Below are 21,589 nucleotides of genomic sequence, written 5' to 3'. Positions count from 1 at the left end.
CAGATTTTGATCTAAAAGGTTCCCCTGCCACCCATTCACTTCCTGTTAAACTCTGAGTTCTGAGAAATACTTGTTGTTACTGGAAGACTAGCCTGAGCAGACAGAACTTTTGCTCAGGAGAATTGCAAGGAAAGGGTTGGTTGATAGTACCTTTAGAACTATAAATTTGCTCAGGGGCTTTTGGAGCCATTAAAGCAGTGTTTTTCAACCTTTTTTGGGCAAAGGCACACTTGTTTCATGAAAAAAATCATGAGGCACACCACCATTAGAAAATGTTTTAAAAAATTAACTCTGTGTCTATATTGACTATATATAAAGTAATTTTTCAATTTTTCCCACGGCACACCAGGCAACATCTCGCGGCACACTAGTGTGCCGCGGAACAGTGGTTGAAAAACACTGCATTAAAGGATCTTGAGCAGAATGTTCATTTCCTGTCTGCAGTTGGCCAGTGGCAAAAGAAGTGGTAAGCTGATTGTCACAAAGGCCCCTTGGTCAGCAACCAACTATTCACAAGAGGATTCAAGGGGGGCGGGGGGAAACCACCAGGCAAAACAAGCCACGGTTTCTTTGATCATCCATGGTTGGTGTCCTGGTTTCTTCAACAAACCATGGTGATAGCAAACTATGGCTTAGTTTTATGTCTGACTAGAATGGCTCTAACCCCTGAACAGAAACACTCCACAGTATGAAACTGTGTTTCAGGGCCCCACTTTTCATGTTTTAATGTGTGTTGTACAGATATGAATGGCCTTAATTAAAGGTAACTTACATCATTCTTGTAAAATAGTCGTTATAAAAAACATTTATTGTGATTAAGGAGCTCTGGGTTTTGTTTTTGTTTTTTTAAAAAAGTTTATGTTCAAATTCATTTTTTAAAAAAATATAAACTGTAAAATGAGTTATTATAATAAAAAATGCTTTTAGTTTAAAACCAGAATCTATTTTGTACCACATTCCCAGGTTGCAGCTAGTTTGGAAAAGAACCTTATTCCTAAACTGACTAGTTCCTTGCCTGATGTTGAAGCCCTAAGACTGTTTCTAACCCTGCCAGAATGCCCACTAATGAGTGATGCAAACAATTACATGACACTAGCCATCCCATTTGCAACTGCTATTGCAAATCTAGAAAAGGCTCCACTGAAAGTACTTGGTAGGTTTCTTTTGTTTACCGTAATTTGTATGTCTTAATCTGCTGCAAGGGTGTGGCAGTTTGCAAAGCTAACTGTGGGCATATATAATCTCTCAAACTGTTCTTACAATCAGTTTTCACCTTCTGTTCATTGCACTACTAAAGGGAAGTGCTGTTGCATATAGATATCCTTGTGTAGCTCTATGAGCAAGTGTGGCTTTGTTTGCATACCACTGTAAACCTTTGTTAATGGTTTGCCATGAATACACTTCCTCTGGTCACTTACTCCTCCATATTCATGCTGGATGGAAACAAACACTGATCTCTGGCATAGCATTACTAGAAATTGTGGTTTATGTCAGTCCTAAGGTTTGTTTTGGCTTACTGATGGTGTTTGTTGGAGTGAAAAATACGTAATATATTCCCTCTGTCCATTAGCAGGTAAGAGGCAAACATACCAGAAAGGCATGATAATAGTAAATTATCAACTATGCTCTCTACTGTGATACAGATTTATAATTTTGAGGCCAAGTTGTTTTTTTAAATCTGGAATTGTTCAAGTGTCCAATGAAATTTCTTAAGTTGTGCCTTTGAATTTATGATAGTTAATAAGCAGGGTTTCTTGCTACTGTTTGAGAGATTTCTCTCCATGGAGAATTAACTTTACACTTCCCTTTCTAACATCCAAAAAACTATGTCTCCTATTCTTACATATTAAAAGGATGTGGATACTGAGTGGAAAAACGGATGGTCTAATTCATTCATTGCTGAACAACTAACGAACTTGAGATCTAGACAGCATTAGTTACATATAAGTCCTGTTAAGTTGTGCAACATTTTTGTCTGCTAGATTTGCTTTTCCCTTTTATTGCTAGAAAACTGGTGGTCTGCATTGGAGCCTCCATTGTTCCTTAAAATAGTAGAACTTTACAAGGATGTTGTTGTCCACCTTCTTAAATTGTACAAGATGGGCATCCCGACTTCAGAGCAAAGAATCTTCTCTAGCTGCCTGCACTCTTCTCTCAAGGTTTTGGAAATTTTGCACAGGGTAGGTCTTTGCAGTTTGTATCCTTATTTCTGCTGCTATGTACTGTACATTTTAGCTGATGTAGTGTATCATTGATGCAATAGACTTTCACTGAGTACAGTTGTACCTCTTGTTACGTCAGTCTCTGGTTGCGTTTTTTCAGGATATGAATGCGGCAAACCTGGAAATGTATACTTTCAGGTTTCACCGCATGCACAGAAGCACTCTGCGTGTCTTGCACATGTGCAGGAGCACTCTGCACACCGCGTGTGCGCAAAAGTGTTCTATCGCGCTGCATGCATGCACAGAAGCGGTGCTCTAGTTGCAGACTTTTTGGGGTACGAACGGCAACCCGGAATGGATCGAGTCCATAACTAGAGGTACCACTGTATTCATTTAGAAGTCTGAACTTTCGCAGTAAGTTGTGGTTGTATGGACCATTGGGATTTGTTTGGAATCCATATAATCATTGGATGGAGTATTTCCTTGTGTTCTCATGAAGAGACATGCAAGACCATACTTTGATTTAATGTAACATCAGAACTGGAGTCAAAATTTATTTTGTGAACAACTTAGCTTGCTTTAGCAAAGGCAGAGCCACAAAAGAGAAATTACTAAGGCTGTAATTCTGTGCTTACATGTATGCATTCTGGTTCAATGTCTTAAAATCTGACATTGAATATCGAAATAGCTGACAAGAAACATGTGGAACCCCACTTTTCAAATAGTCTTACTCACAGGCTGCCTGGTAATAGCAAGTACTTTTATTATCACGTTGGTTTTTGGAGTGCATCTTTGCATGGTTGTTGTTTTTAACACTAACCTCTTAATGTCTACAACTTAATATATATAAATAATTTAAAACACATTTTCTCTTGCTGCTATTGTTATAAATAACCTCAGTTGAATTCAGCAAACTGATACCTACCCATAAAGTGGGAGGGAGAAAGCATCATGTCAAAAACGTCTTTAAAACATCAGCCTGTTCCAGCCCCACCCCATTCTGGGGCTGAAAGCAGTGCACACAGAAAATGGCTGTTCCCTGTAGTTTATAACTAAATCACTGTGTGACTCTGACGTATTCTAGTCTTGTTATGCTTTGGAAAAGGACATACATTTATAAATGAAAATAGTTCTTCCTAAGAGTTCAGACAAATTATTCTTTGTGAAGAAGGCTGGCTAACATAGACAGCAACTTCCAGAATCCATAGTATGGCAATACCTTTATTAGGCCAGCCAAAATATTGCAAGTAGCATTTCATATACAAGTCTGAAGAAATAGTTTTAATAGAATAGAGTGAAATGTAAAATATTCTCAGTGACAAACTGCATTCTCTTAAAAATGCAGGTAAATGAAAGAGGTGGGCAAATCATACAATATGATAAGTTCTACATACATGAACTACAGGATTTGATAGACATAAGAAGCGACTACTTCCACTGGATTCAGCAGCAGGCATATGGAATGGTAAATGTCCCATTTTTGTTTTTGAATTCACATTGCATAGCTGCTCAGTTGGATAAATTGTATGGCTCAGTGTTCCCAATATATAAACAAATTCCTGCAAACAGAAAGCTAGGTGTGGGAGAGAAGGGTGTTCTCCCTAACATGCTAGATTTCTATGGATAGTATTCAACTAAAATATCACTCAACAGTGTACCCTTTGAAATTAATGAACGTGACTATGTTAGGTCCCCTGCTCCTCCACCACAGTCTGAAGCAGTGCAGGCCAAGAACAGTTTAGGTTGTGACAAATGTTCTATTTGGAGTGGTTCTTAGTGTATGTCAGTTTTGGGTTGTGGGTTTCCTTTAAAAAAAATAAGATTTTCCTGGACAATGTCCTTTTTACAAGGTTTTCTGAAACATTACATCCATACAGAGCAAAAATTTAGTCTTTGATGAGCGTTAGAGAGGGGGCTAGTTTTTCTTCTTTTCTTTTAAAGAATAGAGTATACATCAAATGATGCACTGCTTGGTTGGGATATACTGGCACATCATGGTGTACCACAGTCACATCTTGGCACATGAGTTCTACCTGAAGCTAACTGACAAAATCCCTAGTCCATTCATTTGCACTGAGCCTAGACTGTTCAAAACCAAAACCAAACTTGGTACAGGTTCTTCTGGCCTAATAAGAATTGGTGAGGCGAGCATGCAGGCCAGTGCTTTGCTCAGGGTTCAGGGAGATTTGTTCATGCAGCACTAAGCCATGGTATAGTGGCAGACATGAATAACCTGAACTACAACTCACTCACAACTGATCATTGGTGATGCTATCTGAGGCTGGTGGGAGTTGCAGTTGAGCAACAGGTTAACCACCCCTGGTTTGGTGTGAACTGGACCTTGGGGTGCAAGCAGAGGTGATTTTTCACAGCCACATCTCTGAACTGAAAAGTAAATGTGTTGCTTGGATATATGAAAGACTTGCTGGGTTATGGAGGCATCTGCAGCCAAGAAATGGCTATCTAAGTTTCTAGTTAGTTTGCTTCTTGTTTCCAAACACTAATTGAGATACCACTCAAGGTCAGAACATGGATTCTTAATTTATACTGAAGGTACTAATAGGGTTAGGCTTTTAAACAAACAATATTTTTGGAAACTATTTAAAGTAGGAAACAGGAACCAAAATTCCAGGTTTATTAAATGATGGTGATCAAACACTAACACCTTTTTAAAATGTCATCTGCCCTCATGCATCTCTCCTCATGAGTTACTCAAATATATTGCTTTTATGGGAGAATACCTGTGTTCTACATCCCATCATTGCAATTGTGCATATACATGTAATTCATTGTTCCTCTACCTCTTCTATTCAGTACTCGTGCTGTTCTCAAAGGAAAGGTCCCCACCCTTATTTAAAACTGCTCCCTAAAGTATCAATTTTATTTTTAGCTCAGAAGTGTCTCTTTCCCTGCTCATATATCTCAAGTCGGGCATCTGAAGTATTTTTGTAATGGCTTGGAGCAGAGCCTAGAAACAGTGTAGGTTAAATAGGATCTGTGGTTTCGGAATACTGATTGTGAGAAATGCAATCTGCCTTTTAAGACTTTGAAAATGAAAAAGATTATTCATAAATGTATTGATTGAATAGATAAATTGTGCTCATGAGTGCTGTGTGTCCATTGTCAACATGTTGATGAAGGATGAAAAGAACTAAAAAAATAACTACTTAGGCTAGCTTTTTGCGCCTGTGACATTTGGTTTTTAGGCACATTAATGGTTTAGTCATAATTTGGAGGTGGGCCACAATAAAGCTTTTGAGATGAGCTGGGATAGATGTTTGAATAAATGTTCTAAAATTCTAGGTGGCCAATATCTTGAAGTTGGAGAATTGCATGGTTTAGGACCAAACAGCTCCGTGAACTTTTATTTATCCATGTTTTCTAAGGAATGACCACTTGTGGAAGTGAATGTGTGCCAAGCATGACTTTGGTAGAGGCTCCATGCATGTATTAGCTGTGGATCTGTATGTGGGCACAGTGATGCCATGTACCTCCCTGGGATCCATGTGCACTAGCATACATTGTTCTCTATACTGCTCTGTGTACATAGGACATAGAGAGAGGTACCGTATTTTCTGGCGTATAAGACGACCCCCAACTTTTCCAGTTAAAATATAGAGTTTGAGATATACTCAACTGCAGACTTTTGAGAAGATTTTCCTGGATTAAAAAGTAGTCTTATACACCAGAACAGTATTTAACTAAATTTTGCTCAAAATAGACCCATTAACATTCATGAAAGTGACTTAAGTTAGGGCTCGTTCACACTTAGAAAGCATGGGCCCAAGCAGTTTCCCCTTTGTCCCACTCCTTTCCCAGGGAAAACCTGCTCTTAACTTTAAATTGGAACAAAGGGCAATCCACGGAAAAAACATTTGCTATTTGCTCCATTTGAGTACTAAAGAGCAGTTTTGCTTGAGGTAGGGGCAGGGAAACAGCGGGACAAGAGGAAGCTCTTAGGTTCATTAATTTCAATAGCTCTACTCTGAATGCCACACAGGCACTAGTCTGTGCCCATCTTTTTTTAAAAAAAATGCAGACATCTGCATCAAGGCTTTTGGGGGTGTGGAGGAAAGTGGAGAGGAACCTAACAGTGTTTTTTTTTCCTTTTAATTACTGCTGCCTCTTGTGCACTCTCTTGGTAGGATATCAGCCATGGATTAAATGAGGTAAGAGGTTATCTGATTTCCACAGTAAAGTTTTGGAAACTAGACCCAAAGATTCTGACATCAGGTTTATCCATGGGCCTTGAATTCTGATAATCTTGAAATAAATTCATGGATTAGATATATCTAAAACTGTTTTAAAAATATAAACCTCTTCATAGGCTGGATATCCTGTATTATATCTCTCTGTCAAGTAAATGTTGCATAACTGCCAAAAGAAAGTTTATATATACTGTTGCTAATACTGCACATGCTAACAGCTTTTTCTATTGCCTTTCTAGCTAGCAGATGTGCCAGTTACAATTTGCACCTACCCATTTGTGTTTGATGCACAGGCAAAGACAACACTCTTGCAGACAGATGCAGTCTTACAGATGCAGGTAAAATAGTAATTTAAAAATAAAACATTTTAAAACACTGTAGTTATTCCTGGATTGATATAACTTAGGCCCTGTTTATATTAACTGGCTTGTATCACAGTTGCTCAGTTATTGAGGAAAACTGTGTCTTTTGGATATCAGGGTAGTACTGCATTAGTATAATCACAAGCTGGAATTGTAGATTCTCTTGAGCACCCAGTGTTTATTACTACTGCTGCTGCCACTAAGGTTTTTACTTGGTTTTTCCCAGATGGCTGTTGACCAGGCTCACAGACAGAATTTCTCATCTATTTTTCTCCCAGTATTTGAATCTGTCAATCCATGTCTGATCTTAATTGTGCGCAGAGACAATATTGTGGGGGATACCATGGAAGTCCTAAGAAAAACCAAAAATGTTGACTACAAGAAGCCTCTTAAGGTATAGCCTATATGCATGCATGTTTACCTTTTTGTGATGCACACCTGGCCTTCAGTTTTCTCTTCTTCGCCACCCCCTACCCCCTGCTTTTCCCATGGCAAATATTTGTCCTAGTACTGGGTGAAGGGAGAATTCTGAGCAGAAAACAGCCGGCCAAGAAAGGGTTCAGCACTCGCTTCCTCCCATCATTCAAAATCACAACTACCTAAGGCTCCTTTTGGTGCATTTTCTTTCTTTTCAGTTGTTGGAACTTTAGTATACACACTTGCATATAATTCATAACTCACCCCTCAACATTCGTTCATAGAGTTGAGGCTGCTCCAGGTTAATAAAAAATGTAGCTGTATAAAATATACCTGTATAACATATGTCTTTACAAATATGCATTTGCCATTTTATTTTATTTTATTTTATTATTTTATTTTATTTTATTTTATTTTATTTCATTTCATTTCATTTCATTTCATTTCATTTCATTTCATTTCATTTCATTTCATTTCATTTCTGCCGCTCTGGGCAGCTTCCAGCACATAAATAATAACAATAAAGCATTTATAAAAACATAATAAAAACTTAAAACACATTTTACAACTTTAAAATATAATGTATGAAGTTGCCTTTATTCAGGCTCCTTACTGTAAATGTTGTTATCCAAGTAACAAATTGAGCACTTGTGGATAGCTCAGTTGGTTAGAGCATGGTACTGATAACGCCAAGGTCACAGGTACGATTCCCTTACAGGACAGCTGCATAGGGTCCCTTCCAATTCTATGATTCTATGAGTATGTGTGGTATTTTATTTTTTAAAAATGTAATGTTCTAACTGCATTGCCAATGTTAGGTTATTTTTGTAGGGGAAGAAGCTGTTGATGCAGGAGGAGTTCGCAAAGAATTTTTCTTGCTTATCATGAGAGAGCTGTTAGATCCGAAGTACGGAATGTTCAGGTATGATGAACAATCGAGGCTCATCTGGTTTTCAGATAAGGTATGTAATTTGTTGGATTTTGTGTATTTATAGTGGAAATGAATATCTTGATTGACTTTCAGCCTATGGTATATTTGAGAATATTACTACTATGATATAATTGCACCAGCACACACTGCATCCTTTAGTCTATGATAGCATTTGTTATGTTAGCCCTTTGCTCTTGATCCTGGATGTGCTCATTTCTGTCCCCTTTCCCTGGTGGTCACAGAAGGCCATGAATATAACAGCACTTGATTAAGTCGGTGTGTTTTGTGGCAGCTGCATGGCAGTGTTTTGGTAGAGTCTGTTGGGGCCAAAATAAAAGTATCATCACATCTTAAAGTCTTATGGCATAAGCTTTCATGGAGTACAGACCACTTCATTGGGTACATGAAGTGTTCACCTGAGTTGTTTGGAGGAAGGATTGTAAATCATGAGGTTAGAGGGAAATGAAATGTAGAACATATGATCAGTCACAATTACATTATTAACAGTGGCCATTCACAAAACTCTTGTTGGTGACAAAACAGACACCCTAGCATTTTTAACACGTAGTGTAATAAAAAAAATCCAAATGTAGTGTGATAAAAAGCCTTCCCACGGAAATATTCTACACCAGATATGCCACAACAGAAAATACCCTTTTCCTTGGTCATAATTGGCTTCACCAAGGTGTCCCAGAGAAAGGACTTCAAGGATGATCTTAGAACTTGAGCTGTAGGTTCCTGCAGAACAAAGCAGTCCTCCTAAGCTGATTAAAGTTCTGAAGGCAAGAACCAGCACCTTAAACTGTGCCAGAGATGCAGCTAGTGCAGTTTTCTGTTGAGTGAGATATATTGCATTCAGTTGGTCTCTGTTAGTAACCTAGGCATTGTATTTCATACTAGCTGAAGTTACCTAGTTGTCTTCAAAGGCAGCACCAAGTGCAGTGCATTAATACAGGATGTTACCAGATCATAGATAACCATCATCAGGACATCTCTCTCTAGAATGCCAACCCTCAAAACACTGGTTGCTTGCCACTTGAGTTGTTGCCTCGCTACACTAGAGGGGATTACAAAATCAAATACAAAGCAATTAAACACCCTTTTCTGTAACCCTTGAAAAAATGGTTTGATGAGTTTTTAACCCTATAGATCCCAACCTCAAACATATACATGAATAATAATTGAGTGTACTAGCTTGCAAAATTATCATGATTCCACTTCAAGTCTAGCAGCAGTTGAATGTAAGCGTGGCCTTAGAGGAATGTGCATGTTTTTGTAAGCTTTTAAAAGTTTAATTTCAGTTTTTTCATATTTGCAGACCTTTGAAGACAGTGACTTGTTTCATCTGATTGGTGTTGTCTGTGGGCTAGCAATATATAATTTTACTATTGTAGAGCTTCACTTCCCCTTGGCTTTATATAAGAAGCTCCTGAACAAGAAACCTTCCCTGGATGACCTCAAAGAGCTAACGCCTGATGTTGGCAGGTGAGCACATTACAACTGAAAGTACAGTAGGTAGATTAACATTTCTGTGCATCATAACTTCTTTCACATTGCAAAGAAATAATTCAACACCTTATAAGGAGATGAGATACAAGATTTAGAGTGTCTTTATTTCTAGTTGACACACTTGAAACAAATGTAGGTTTTTAAGGATTGAAATTCTTTCAGGGCAAAAAAACAGATATAGACTTCTCAGTAGTTGCTAGATATTTGCTAATCTAAACTGTAAATTTCTGTGGAAGAATATAAAACCATTTCAGTTCTGTAAGTTTCTGAATAAATTGTGCTGTTACAACTTGAGATGAGAGACATTTTATTCTCAGGAGTATGCAGCAATTATTGGACTACCCAGAAGATGATATAGAGGATACCTTTTGCCTCAACTTTACAGTAAGTGTGAGATCATCCATTGCCACCTTTTAAATGCAAGTGTAATGATTAATATGTAATCGAGTCTCTCTTTTCCTGTTAAAATACTAGACTTTGTATAGCATGCTTCGCTTTCCTGTATTGAATTATAGATTCTATTCTGCAACAAAAAGTAAAACACACACTCATGTTCTCAACAGATCACTGTTGAAAATTTTGGTACCACGGAAGTTAAGGAGCTAATTCCTAATGGTACTGATATTCCTGTTGTCAAACAAAATAGGTAAGTTTTATCATGGTAGGTTGACAAAATAGTTTGCCTTACTTAATTTTATCAGGGAGAAATACTTTTTTCATTTCATGCAGGTTCTTAACTCAGAATCGAACTATAAGGGGTGTGGGTGTGGTGGGGAGTTACACCCAACTTCTGAGATATTTATTCCAAACCTGTGATCTTGCAAAAAAATATATCTTTCTTTCTTTCTCTTTTCTTTCTTTCTTTCTTTCTTTCTTTCTCTCCCTCTCTTTCTTTCTTTCTTTCTTTCTTTGTTGTGACAAACAGGCAAAATATTTTAAGAAACAAGTTTTGCCCTCCTTCCGCTGCTCTTCTTGGTGGTTCCTTACTGCAGCCACCAAGACATTGGCAGCATTTGAATTATCTTTCCTGGCTTCATAAACCATAGCTTAAGAAGTCAGGAATTAGTGTCAAACTTCCCTGTTCCTTTCTCATGCCTCCCCTCTTTGCTTTGTGTGCTGGATTCAGTGTGACATTCATGTTATAGTTCTTAACTAGGAGCTATCTGAAGATAAATTGTTGGCAGTGCTAAAATGGTTGCTGTTCATTACTAGTGGAGTTGTGGTTGAACATTCTCATCTTCTGTAAACATGGTGCCTTTTCTTCTCATTTGATCTTTAGGCAAGAGTTTGTGAATGCCTATGTGGACTACATCTTCAATAAATCTGTGGCTCCTCTTTATGACGCATTCCATGCAGGCTTTCACAAGGTGTGTGGAGGTAAAGTTCTGCAGCTCTTCCAGCCAAATGAACTGCAAGCAATGGTGATTGGGAATACAAACTATGATTGGAAAGAACTAGAGAAGGTATGTTACTAGTTCAGGCATTAGCAACTACTGAACACTAAAGAATCCTGTCTAATTAAGTGATTGTCCAAAATAGAGCTTTTCTATATTATGTAGAAAAACACAAAAATACATTAAATTCTATAAATATGTTTACGCATAGGTATTTTTGTTTGTTCAATATACAGCATTTTATTTGTAAATTTGAGGACGATATATTGTGATTTGATTTGTTGTTCTTAGAATACTCAGTACAAAGGAGAATATTGGGCAGAGAATCCAACAATTAAAATGTTCTGGGAAGTTTTTCATGAGTTACCACTGGAGAAGAAGAAACAGTTTTTATGTAAGTACAAAACTGTGTAAGAATATAAGAAATCTAAATAAGAACTCTAGAGCAATTGTTACCACTGGCTTATTTTTCATGTAACACTAAGTCATAATTTAGCTAAGTATCTACCTATGGTTTTAAACAACCTACATCCAAACTTGGAACTGTGGTTAGTTTAGCTATGGTGTGTTCAGACAAGCCAGGATCAATACGCAGTTAATGATGCTGTCTTGTTATCAAGTTATAGTGTAATCTGTCCCCAAATTTGGAAGTAAGAACTCCAGTTTAAGAGTGGCAGCAGCAGTTTCTTCTAATCACTTCAGGACTGGAGGTTAGGGGAAAATGCAGGGAGTGCCAGCTTCGCCCTGGCACCAAAATTTGTGGGTGCCCGCCCGCTTCATAGAAATTTTGTGGGTGCTCAAGCACCCAGGGCCCCAGAGAGTTGTCACCTATGAAATGTGAGCATGAGGCTCAGTGCTGTAATTCTAAACTACACTGTAGACCTGGTTTACATGTCATACTAAGCCCAAGTGTTAGTGTTGGGTTGGGTTTTTTGAACTGTTAAAATGCTAAGCTGACTTTGGATTCTGTCCAAGGGAGAATTTGCATTTTCACTTTTTAAAAAAATGAGTATTTTTAACAAAATAAACAAAAATTACTAGGATCAGGTCTGCAAGTTGCTTATTCACTTATATTTCCAATTCTGTCTGTTGGATCCAGACGTTATTTTGGCTGGTTTCAATGGGAATGAAGCACAACATGCATCATGATGGCTCACTTGATTGATTTCAGTAGGACCTAAGTTAACTTACCGGGTAAATCTGGATTCCACCCTGAGTTTTGAATGTGTGAGCACCCTAACATGCATACAGGCACATATATGAATAGATTAACTGCAGCTGTTTCTGGTGACACACATCATAGCAGTTGAAAGCACCCATGCAGCTCCTCTGCTGGATTTGATATGATTTATTAAAGGTTGAAAACCTTGCTTTAGGTGTAAAGCATACCAAGCAAAGAATTATTTAGCCAAGAGAAACTGTTAACTTAATTAAATTACTTCACACCGCACTTGTTTTTTAGGGTTGTACTCGGGGGTGTTATATGGATTTTCTGTTTTTAGTTATATTGTCCCCCAAAGAACCTCTGGGTGAAGCAATGAACAAATATGATAAATAAATTTTCTAAACTATAAAATTTGTTTACAATAGCTTTAAGCAAAAACAATGAACTATAAACAATTTCATATGGATATAACTGCCTTACATTTTCAGAATTTTAGATTTGGGCTATATCAGTCTAAAAATGAAAATGAAAATTATAGCACAGCACTAAGTTTTTGGCCTTTGTACCCAGTCTTCTTACTTATTTATATTTTCTTGGTAGTATTTTTGACAGGCAGTGATCGTATTCCTATTCTTGGGATGAAGAGCCTTAGTCTTGTCATTCAGCCGACTGGAGGTGGTGATGAGTATCTCCCAGTGTCTCACACATGTTTTAATCTTCTTGATCTTCCAAAATATACAGATAAAGAAATACTCAGATCTAAGCTGATCCAGGCTATTGATCACAATGAAGGTTTCAATTTAGTATAACTTGCAAAAGCTAAGAACACAGCAACTCTTTAACGTGGGAACATTGAACTAATTTTGCATCTATCTTGCAGTGTCACATTAGGTGAAAAGCCTGGCAGCAGAGCTATTATAAGAAATGCTTGTAAACATGTTCAGTGATCGGATCCTCTAATGGCAGCCAAAAATCCTTACATTAATAAACTGTCTTGATATGAATGCTGGAGCCACATTTTGCCATCTTAATAAAAATTCAACTTTGGAATAAAAGCAATGGTTTCACTAACTAAATTTTAGTACTTCACAGATTGCAAAATGACTTGCTGTGTGTGTGAAAGGTGTGCTTACTCCCCCCCCCCAATCACTGCAACTGTCACATTAGGTTTTTCATTCTGTAAATAATTTTTTTTGTGTGATAAAATACCTGTGCTCCAATAGCAGTAGAGTATCTGAATTGGGGCTTATTTTATAAAAACAGATACACACCCAAAAGGCGTTAACATTTGAGCTGATAAATTAAGAGATGTGCATCTCTGTCTTTTTTGTAAAAATCTAATGAGGAGCCATAAATTGTATGTCAACCCTTTCATACTGGAACAAATATGGCTCCTGTTAACATTAAAAAATGATCAAGACAATGTGAAAGGTAATTTGTCTGAGAATCTCATGGCAGCATGAAGCAACTATCAGTTGTTAAAATTATGAATGGAACCCATTATTTAATCTTGGAACTCAATCCTTGGCAACTGTTGGTAATTAAGAGTAATCAAGGAATGCCTGGCTTCAGCTCCACTTTTTGCCTTTTACCTTCAGTAGAGCTGAGAATTTTATCCTTTTGTTCCCATTCACAAATTTTGAAAGAGCAGTTTTGCAGTTCTGGTTCAGTTTACACTTTTTCAGATAATTGTTAAATGCTCTCTTTTAAAAAGATTTTTGGATTTCAGTAAGACATCTCTTGATGATATCGAATTGAACATGAGGATTGATGGGGTGGGGGCTAGCTTAAGTTCCTGAATGTTTACATGTTAATGGATAGTATGTGACTTTCAGCTGTGAAATATTTATTTTTTTTTAGATTTATAAACTGCAGTGAAACAATTCAACCATCAAATAAAAAAAAATCTTGAATGAATTATGTACAAGTGTGCATGCAGGTGTTTCATTCTTTCAACAAATTTGATTCTGTGCAGGAGTTAGCATAGCAATGTGTCAGTTGGCACACATCTCTGTGATAATTATTTTGAGGTTCATATGAGGTTCAGCCTTAACTCCCAGTTCTGGCTGTACTGCGTTTGCATAATTGACAAGACCTATGTAGGCTCTGTAGCAGGGGTCAGAAAACTTTTTCAGCAGGAGGCCGGTCTACTGTCCCTCAGACCTTGTGGGGGCCCGACTATATTTTGAAAAACAATATGAACAAATTCCTATGCCCCACAAATAACCCAGAGATGCATTTTAGATAAAAGGACACATTCTACTCATGTAAAAACACGCTGATTCCCAGACCGTCTGCGGGCTGCATTTAGAAGGCGATTGGGCTGCATCTGGCCCCTGGGCCTTAGTTTGGGGACCCCTGCTCTGTAGTCTGCATGACTGAAGTCCATCTGGCAATGTCACAGAAGAGTGAAACAGGGATACTGTCAATGCATCTACTTGTGGGTGGCTGATTTGTACACATGCTGCCTTGAATGGTTGAGGTTCATATCCTAGATGAAAATTCTCTAAAACAATTTATACTGATATGCTGAAATGACAGAACATGGTTTAGCAAAGGATCAGATACACACTTAACCATGCTTATGCATATGTGCAATACTTTTTATGTTATAATGCAGGGGTCAGCAACGTGCGGCCCATGGGCCAGATGCAGCCCACGAAGACTGTTTTACTGGCCCACGAGCCGCTCCCCGAACCAAGCCACCCGCTTGGCGAGTCCCCCGTGTGCTTTGCTAAATCAGCGCAGCGCAGGGAGTCACCAAACATCACTGGAAATTGCGTCTGCTCACATGCAGATACTGGAAATCACTTCTGTGCATGCCCAGACGCTGGAAATTGCTTCTGCGCAAGCATGATTTTTGGCATCTGGGAATGCGCAAAAGCGATTTCTGGTGCCGCAGACGCGATTTCCAGGGTTGCGCTGTGCCAGTCCAGCCCACAGACAATCTCTGTGGGAGTGATCCAGCCCATGGCCGGTAAGCCTTGCTGACCCCTGTTATAATGGAAGTGGGGAAAGCAGGAAACCAAGTTACTCATTACAATGAATGGGTTCTTCCTTGCACATATATACCTTGTTAAGTAAGTTGTCTTTCCTTCCTATGAAGTTCCCAACATATCACTACTTCCCTTTCAGATGTTTGTTCCATAACCATGTGTTACATTGTTATAATGCTTAGCTTAAAAGTCTATTACTTTGACCAAGCGTGCCATGTGAAGCTAGGTTCTTCTACCATTCTCTTGGTTGCAGTTTGGATCATCTCCATTTTTGTAGTTTACAAATAACTTGTTGAAGTAGTTCCCATGAAAATGATGAGATTTGGGGAGGAATATTTTGTGTGTCAGAGTTTTAAGAATGAAATCAGCCGTGTGTGTGTGTGTGTGCGCGCGTGCACATACACACACACACACACACACACACAAAAGCTGTTATTACACTTGAGGTGGGAGGAGATTATGAGCAATGAGGGTGCATGCATTGTTATCAAGGTCCTAATTGTACCTCATCCACCAGCATGTAGGTGCTTGTATGTTTCCCCTAATGGTGTAAATAGCAGCTATAGGAGGGTAGGAGTGATTTTAAAAATAGAAAAAAAAGCACAGCTGCAGCCATAATGCAAACCAGGCCTACTGTGGCTGCTTTGATCCCAAATTAAAGGGATACTGTTCAGAGCTCTTGTATGGTGTTTCAGCTTTTAGATGCAGGTGCAATAACGTAACTAAGATTGATGCAACTAAGGCAGGCAGATTTATTTAAGTCTACAATGAAAGAAAGAAAGAAAGAAAAAACACCTTTTCCTGGTATCAGTTCTCAGTGGGGGAGTTCATAATGAGTTAGCTTGTAGTAAGACCCACACTGAGGGCAACGGTGGCTGTCTCCTTTGTGTACCCAGAACCAAATAATAGTGGAGTTATCTTCCTCACCTGCAGAAAGAAAGGAAAAAAATCCAGTATCTGTTAATTAAGAACCCACATTTTAGAAAGCTTCAAGGACTTTAGAGAAGGGCCAGCTACATTTGACAACAGTTTTGGTTCCCTAGAAAAATGGAACAGCAGCCTTGAAGCTGGTCTATTTTTGAAATTGGTTATGGCACCTCTCCTACCAGATCAGTGGGAAGTAGTTTTTCATGTTGCTGCATCTTTTGTGTAGTTGTCATTGTAGGACATAACTACACAGGGACTCAGAGACTCCCAAATGCATGAATGTGGGGGAGAATTGGCAGGAAATGTTTAACTCAGTGTTTTTCAACCACTGTTCCGTGGCACACTAGTGTGCCGCGAGATGTTGCCTGGTGTGCCGTGGGAAAAATTGAAAAATTCAAGAGAATTACTTTATATATAGTCAATATAGGCACAGAGTTAAATTTTTTAACATTTTCTAATGGTGGTGTGCCTCGTGATTTTTTTCATGAAACAAGTGTGCCTTTGCCCAAAAAAGGTTGAAAAACACTGGTTTAACTTGTCACCCTACTGACTGTTGGTGTTGGACAAGAAAACAAGGCCAGAGAGTGAAAACAACCTGGCAAAGAGCCAATAGCTCCTTGGTGTTTCAAAGCAAGCATCATAGGAAACCCCATGTTTGTATCTTAATACAGTATGCATCTTCTACCAAAGACTCAGGCTTTGCATATTTTACATGCCTGTGCAGTATTTCTAAAATTTCTTAAAATCACTCACACCCAACTCAACTAGAAACCACTGTTAAAAATCAACACTATTACAACAGAAATATTGCTGTAGGTAATTTATAAGATATGGATGGAATACTTACACCCAGTCTTACCCTCAACAACTCCCCTTGGGTTCGGTGGATTCTTCCCCTTGTGCATGCACACAGGCAGCCCAGGACAAAGAATGGGAAGTCTGAGCATACTGCTTCTATAATTATCCCACCTTGTATGCATGCATGCCCTGAGGGATGTGTTGAAGGGGAAAGGCTCTACTGTTTAAATAAAAAGGCGATTGCTTCACCATGGTGGGACGGGATTGCACCTGAAATGTCTGGTGCTTAATGTTTTACAAGACTATGCAATATGAGAATCAGGAAAACAGTAAGTACTGAAGTCAAATGAATTCTGATACCTACAGATACAACCCACTAGTCTCTTGTCCCCAATTGATGGAACAATATGAGGCTCTTCTCTGGTTCCTGGATATTTCTTGGGCTTCAAGATGTTGTATGGATCCTTTATAAAGAAGAACTGTGTTAGTTAGCAGCACAGTTGTTATATACACACACACCCCGCCATGTTTTCCTTTACTGAATGACCAAGGGTTGATTTTTAAAGAACAAGAATACAGTGGAAGAACAAAAAAAGTTATAAATCTTGGGTGACTGAAGTAAGAGTTTAAGGCTGTATTCCACTCCAACCTTGGTTCATCTGCATGAATTTCATTGCTTTTAAATTCAGCTTGATGTGTAAATTAAATGATGCTGAGAAAAATCTACAGGGCCCATAAAGACTTGGGACCTCTAAGTCACAGTGCATGATGAGACCACAGCCAATGGTGTAGTCAATAAAAGCAATGGGAGAATTGTTGGGTTTTAAAATCTTCCACTGATAGTGATAGTTATTAGTCAAGAGTGTGAAACCAAACATCATACTTCAGTGAAACTCTTCAATTACTTTAAACTTACTTCCCCTCTCTTCAAGGCTTGCATACTTTTCATTTCAAGCCCAGTAGCTTGCTCTTCATCAGTAGGGATACCTGAAAAGAACAATGGAAACCCCCAGATTTGATTACCTATCTGACACTATGCACTGATATGCAAACTTAAGCCCATTTAATTCAACTATTAGGCGTAGGGTCAATGTGGGCTTAAGTATGCAAATCTCAGGCCTTCATAGCAAATGCAGCTAGCTCTTTCTTTTGTAATTGCCATCTCTATGTACTGATCCAGATTCTCTACATTCTACATTCTGCTTTGTTGGCATTGAGGATAACTACCTTTGGGCAGAGGCATAACTAGGCTCCCATGTGTCCTTAGCAAGGAGACACATCAGTCTGCTGCCTCCCCTGTGTCCCTTGCGCTCTTGGCAAGGAGCTATATTGGCCCCACCAAAGTTGGGAGAGACCATGGACCAGAAACTCAAAATGGTTGCTTTTCATTGCCTTTTGCACTCAGCCAGTGACTTCCTCCACAGACAATGGGGTTGAGTCTGCTCTACTCTGCCTCCCCACCATCTCCATTGGTCCATCTCCCTGACTTCTTCCTCTTTCCCTTCTGCCTCCATTCCACTCTTGCCCTCTCCCTGTGTTCTGTTCCTCGGAGTCCTGCTGGGCGCTGTACTCACACTTCTAATAGTGCTGCCAGCCAAGAGCCAACTTGGGAGGGGGGCCCTCCGGGCTGCAGCAATCTGATTTCTCCATCATGGCACCCAGAGGAGCCTGCACATCTCACCCAGCCACCCAGAGCAGTGGAGGAGTGACCTGAGGATTACATGCATGGGAAGGCTCCCAGCCACTCTGAGCCAACCTATCCAATCACTAGGTATGCCCCTGCCTGTGGGTAGCTAACAGGCCATGTGTGAGGGGATTCTATATGAGCAAAATCCCTGGCATCAGTGTCTCTTCCTCTTAATAACTGCTGTAGGAAAATTTTTAGCACCAAGTTGGAGTCTGCTGCTGTCATAGTTTCCAACTCTTGTTTTACACACCTGTTTACATGCTTAGATATATCTAGCCTTAACTGCTGAGCAGGTACTATGCTTCCCAGGCCACTGGCTGAAAAAAAAGTGTTTAAAAACACTGTAATTCACACATTAAATCAAGGACAGCCAACTTGATGCCCTCCAGATATTTATGATTATAACTCCCAACAGCCCCAGGCGGCATTGCCAATGATAAGGGATTATGGTAGTTGTAGTTGAAAACAACTGGAAGGCACCATGTTGGCTATTCCTGCTTAATAAATTTTAGTGGCAGAAGTGTAGGAAATTCATAGAGAATTCAGTCAGCATTGTCAGTTCACTAAATTATCCTTAAATGCAGGAAATTAGGATAAGAGATTTCCCAGTCTTTTGTTTTGGCTTCAGGCAAATTGAAAATTTGCTTTAATTCCCAAAATCTGAGCTTCATAGGCCCTTGAAGGATGTAGCAATTTAATATTAAATGCTGAACTGACTAAATGAACCCCAGGAAGAAGTGAAGAATGACACAATCCAGATAAAATTAAGCACTTTTAAATCATACTGGATTGAAGGTGATATTTTAGGATGCACTACATATTCTTTGGCCACCTCATGAGAAGAGAAGACTACCTAGAAAAGACCCTGATGTTGGGAAAGATGGAGGGCACAAGGAGAAGGGGACAACAGAGGATGAGATGGTTGGACAGTGTTCTCGAAGCAACTAGCATGAGTTTGGCCAAACTGCGGGAGGCAGTGAAAGATAGGCGTGCCTGGCGTGCTCTGGTCCATGGGGACACGAAGAGTCGGACACGACTGAACAACAACAAAATATTCTTTACCACCACCCCTGCTAAGTACACTGATCAGATGGGATCTAGCAGTGTCTAATTGGGAACCTGGGGGTCATGGCAGAGAGCTCAATGAAATTATCAGTACGTGGCAGTGAATAAGACAGCTTCAGATGACAAAGAAATGGACTGAAATGAAAACTGTCGAGTACCACAATGTCCTTACACAATACATTATAGCTTAGTCAGTAGAGCATGCAATTCTTAATCTCAGGGTCGTTGGTTCGAGCCCCACATTGGGCAAAGATTTCGTGCATTGTAGCAGGTTGGACTACGTTGTCCCTTCCAACTCTACAATTCTGATTCTGTGATCTATGGTGCTGCCACATTTAGAATGTTGTGTACAGCTTTAGCTAACCTGTCTCAAAAAGGATGTTGTAGAGCTAGAAACGGTGCAGAAAGTATTTCCATCACTAGCTAATAGTTACAGCAGTGATATGGCACTTCTAGATTCAGAGAAAGTATTCCATTGGATCCCAGTTACTGGGCTATTGCCTTCAGGCTCTGTTCAGGAACATTATGTTTGCAATTTGTTAAGTGGGGTGGTGGGAAAGCATACTCCTAAATTACTCCATATCCCCTGGACACCAGCAGAGTTAATCAAGGAAGGGGGCTGGGTGGCAGAATTGTGGTGAGAAGGGGGCATTTCGTAACCTTTGGCTTCCACCCACAGGTCAAACAAGAGCAAAGAGTTACAACAGAGCCTCAGCAGAAAACAACCCACCCCTTTGCTTTGGGTAATTGTCAAGTTTAGATAATGATTATTAATATTAGCCAGCTCGTCGCCAATAATGACTCCCTCCCCCCAAACTCACGTGCAGCTTTGCAAACAGACTATTGCCTGCCTCACTTAAAAGGGCATTTATGGGGGGCTGTTCCATGTGTCTTCCACGCAGGACACGTGATTCCCTCCAAGAAGAGGGAAGCAAAGGGGCCGTGTGCCAGGGGCGGCTCTTGCCTGCCGTACGCCCGGGGGGGGGGGGCTTTGGTTTCTTCGCGGAAAAGCAGGCAGGAGCGCCCGGGGGGACGGACCCTTGAGCGCCCAGCACGACCTTATAACCCCGAGGAGGCGCCTCCTGGACGGGGCTGGGAGTGCCGCGCTTTGGTTTGAGTTGAGGTCACCTTGCCGGATCTTCGAGCGCCAGGCAAAAGCATCCCCTCGCTCCCCCAGAGCGCGTTTCCACGAGGCAGGCGCGCAAGCCCAGCAGAACGCGCTCAGCCCCGCCGCCGCCGCCCCTCGTCGGCCTGTACGCACCGCCGGCGCTCATGGCTCGGATGGAGGCGGGCGCCGTGGCCCGCACCGCTCGCGGGAAGAGCCGGAGGAGCAGCAGCCTGGTCGCCATGGCGGAGCTGCGGGGATCCGACGGCGGAGCAAGGTCAGCGAGCCCTGCAGCTGTCGCCGGCGCTCACGGGAGGCGGCCACTCCCACCAAAGGGAGGGGCAGCGGGCGACCGCCGTCAACACTAACCCGAAACGGGGCTGCACGCCCCCAGGCTCAGGGCTGTGGGTGTGGGTCATTCATTGGCCTGCCACCCCCCCCCCCACAGTTTTTGCCAGCTTGGTGCTCTCCCTATCGTGGGCAGCTTCCAACATATATGAAAACCTAATAAAACGTTAACTCCGTACCCTCCAAGATTTCTCCCAATGGAAATAGAGACGTCTTAAGGAAAAGCGGGACATTCCCGGGATCAAAGCTGAAACCATGATGGAAAACGGGGACACTTGGATGATCTGTCATCACCAGTGTCTGGAGGTTACCAGGCTGGGGAAGGCTTGGTTAACCCTAGGAATGGAGGAAGGGGGGGGGGATTTGCAATGCAGCACCTGCGCAGAGGCACTCTCTAAGGGCCAGGTAGGGTTGCACCAGGGCATTCTTTCTAGAAAAATAGGTGCCGGTACTCACAATGAAGTTGTTACTGTAAATGCCACTCTCTAACAAGAAGAGGCGTCAGTTATCTGTTT

At 40.4% G+C, this 21,589-nt stretch overlaps 2 protein-coding genes across 12 annotated transcripts in view; one reads left to right on the top strand and one right to left on the bottom strand.

Annotated features, from left to right (window-relative positions):
- HERC4 (HECT and RLD domain containing E3 ubiquitin protein ligase 4) overlaps nt 1-13,224 on the top strand; it is a 30,054-nt gene extending 16,830 nt beyond the window's left edge. For 7 of the 11 annotated variants that reach the window (XM_033148952.1, XM_033148949.1, XM_033148953.1 and 4 more), the window contains 13 exons: nt 964-1,153; nt 2,008-2,180; nt 3,508-3,627; nt 6,308-6,331; nt 6,610-6,708; nt 6,959-7,126; nt 7,968-8,111; nt 9,399-9,565; nt 9,907-9,973; nt 10,153-10,235; nt 10,869-11,052; nt 11,275-11,377; nt 12,749-13,224. In XM_033148952.1, coding sequence (XP_033004843.1) covers nt 964-1,153; nt 2,008-2,180; nt 3,508-3,627; nt 6,308-6,331; nt 6,610-6,708; nt 6,959-7,126; nt 7,968-8,111; nt 9,399-9,565; nt 9,907-9,973; nt 10,153-10,235; nt 10,869-11,052; nt 11,275-11,377; nt 12,749-12,957 — 1,731 coding nt within the window. In that variant the 3' untranslated portion in view covers nt 12,958-13,224. Of the gene's footprint in view, nt 1-963; nt 1,154-2,007; nt 2,181-3,507; nt 3,628-6,307; nt 6,332-6,609; nt 6,709-6,958; nt 7,127-7,967; nt 8,112-9,398; nt 9,566-9,906; nt 9,974-10,152; nt 10,236-10,868; nt 11,053-11,274; nt 11,378-12,748 lie in introns of those variants that run through there. The other 4 variants (XM_033148954.1, XR_004426614.1, XM_033148956.1 and 1 more) reach the window with 4 other exon arrangements.
- Nucleotides 13,225-15,872: 2,648 nt separating this feature from the next.
- LOC117046701 (cytochrome c oxidase subunit 5B, mitochondrial-like) lies at nt 15,873-21,050 on the bottom strand. The gene is made up of 4 exons (XM_033148946.1): nt 20,883-21,050; nt 17,786-17,856; nt 17,234-17,333; nt 15,873-16,071 (listed from the first exon to the last, which is right to left on the bottom strand). The coding sequence occupies exons 1-4, from the start codon at nt 20,968-20,970 to the stop codon at nt 15,959-15,961; spliced, it is 372 nt and encodes a 123-aa protein (XP_033004837.1). The 5' UTR covers nt 20,971-21,050; the 3' UTR covers nt 15,873-15,958.
- Between the last annotated feature and the right edge of the window lie 539 nt (nt 21,051-21,589).

Source organism: Lacerta agilis, chromosome 5, assembly GCF_009819535.1.
Source record: "Lacerta agilis isolate rLacAgi1 chromosome 5, rLacAgi1.pri, whole genome shotgun sequence".
Taxonomy (NCBI): domain Eukaryota; kingdom Metazoa; phylum Chordata; class Lepidosauria; order Squamata; family Lacertidae; genus Lacerta; species Lacerta agilis.
This window is presented reverse-complemented; position numbering and strand designations above follow the sequence as displayed.

What these genes read in the sequence shown, in the direction of transcription:
- LOC117046701 (XM_033148946.1), bottom strand. Translation starts at nt 20,970, where the DNA reads ATGGCGACCAGGCTGCTGCTCCTCCGGCTCTTCCCGCGAGCGGTGCGG. An exon ending in CCGAGCCATGAGCGCCGGCG is followed by an intron (nt 17,857 to 20,882) that starts GTGCGTACAGGC and finishes TGTTCTTTTCAG; the next exon opens with GTATCCCTACTGATGAAGAG. An exon ending in AAGCCTTGAAGAGAGGGGAA is followed by an intron (nt 17,334 to 17,785) that starts GTAAGTTTAAAG and finishes TTCTTTATAAAG; the next exon opens with GATCCATACAACATCTTGAA.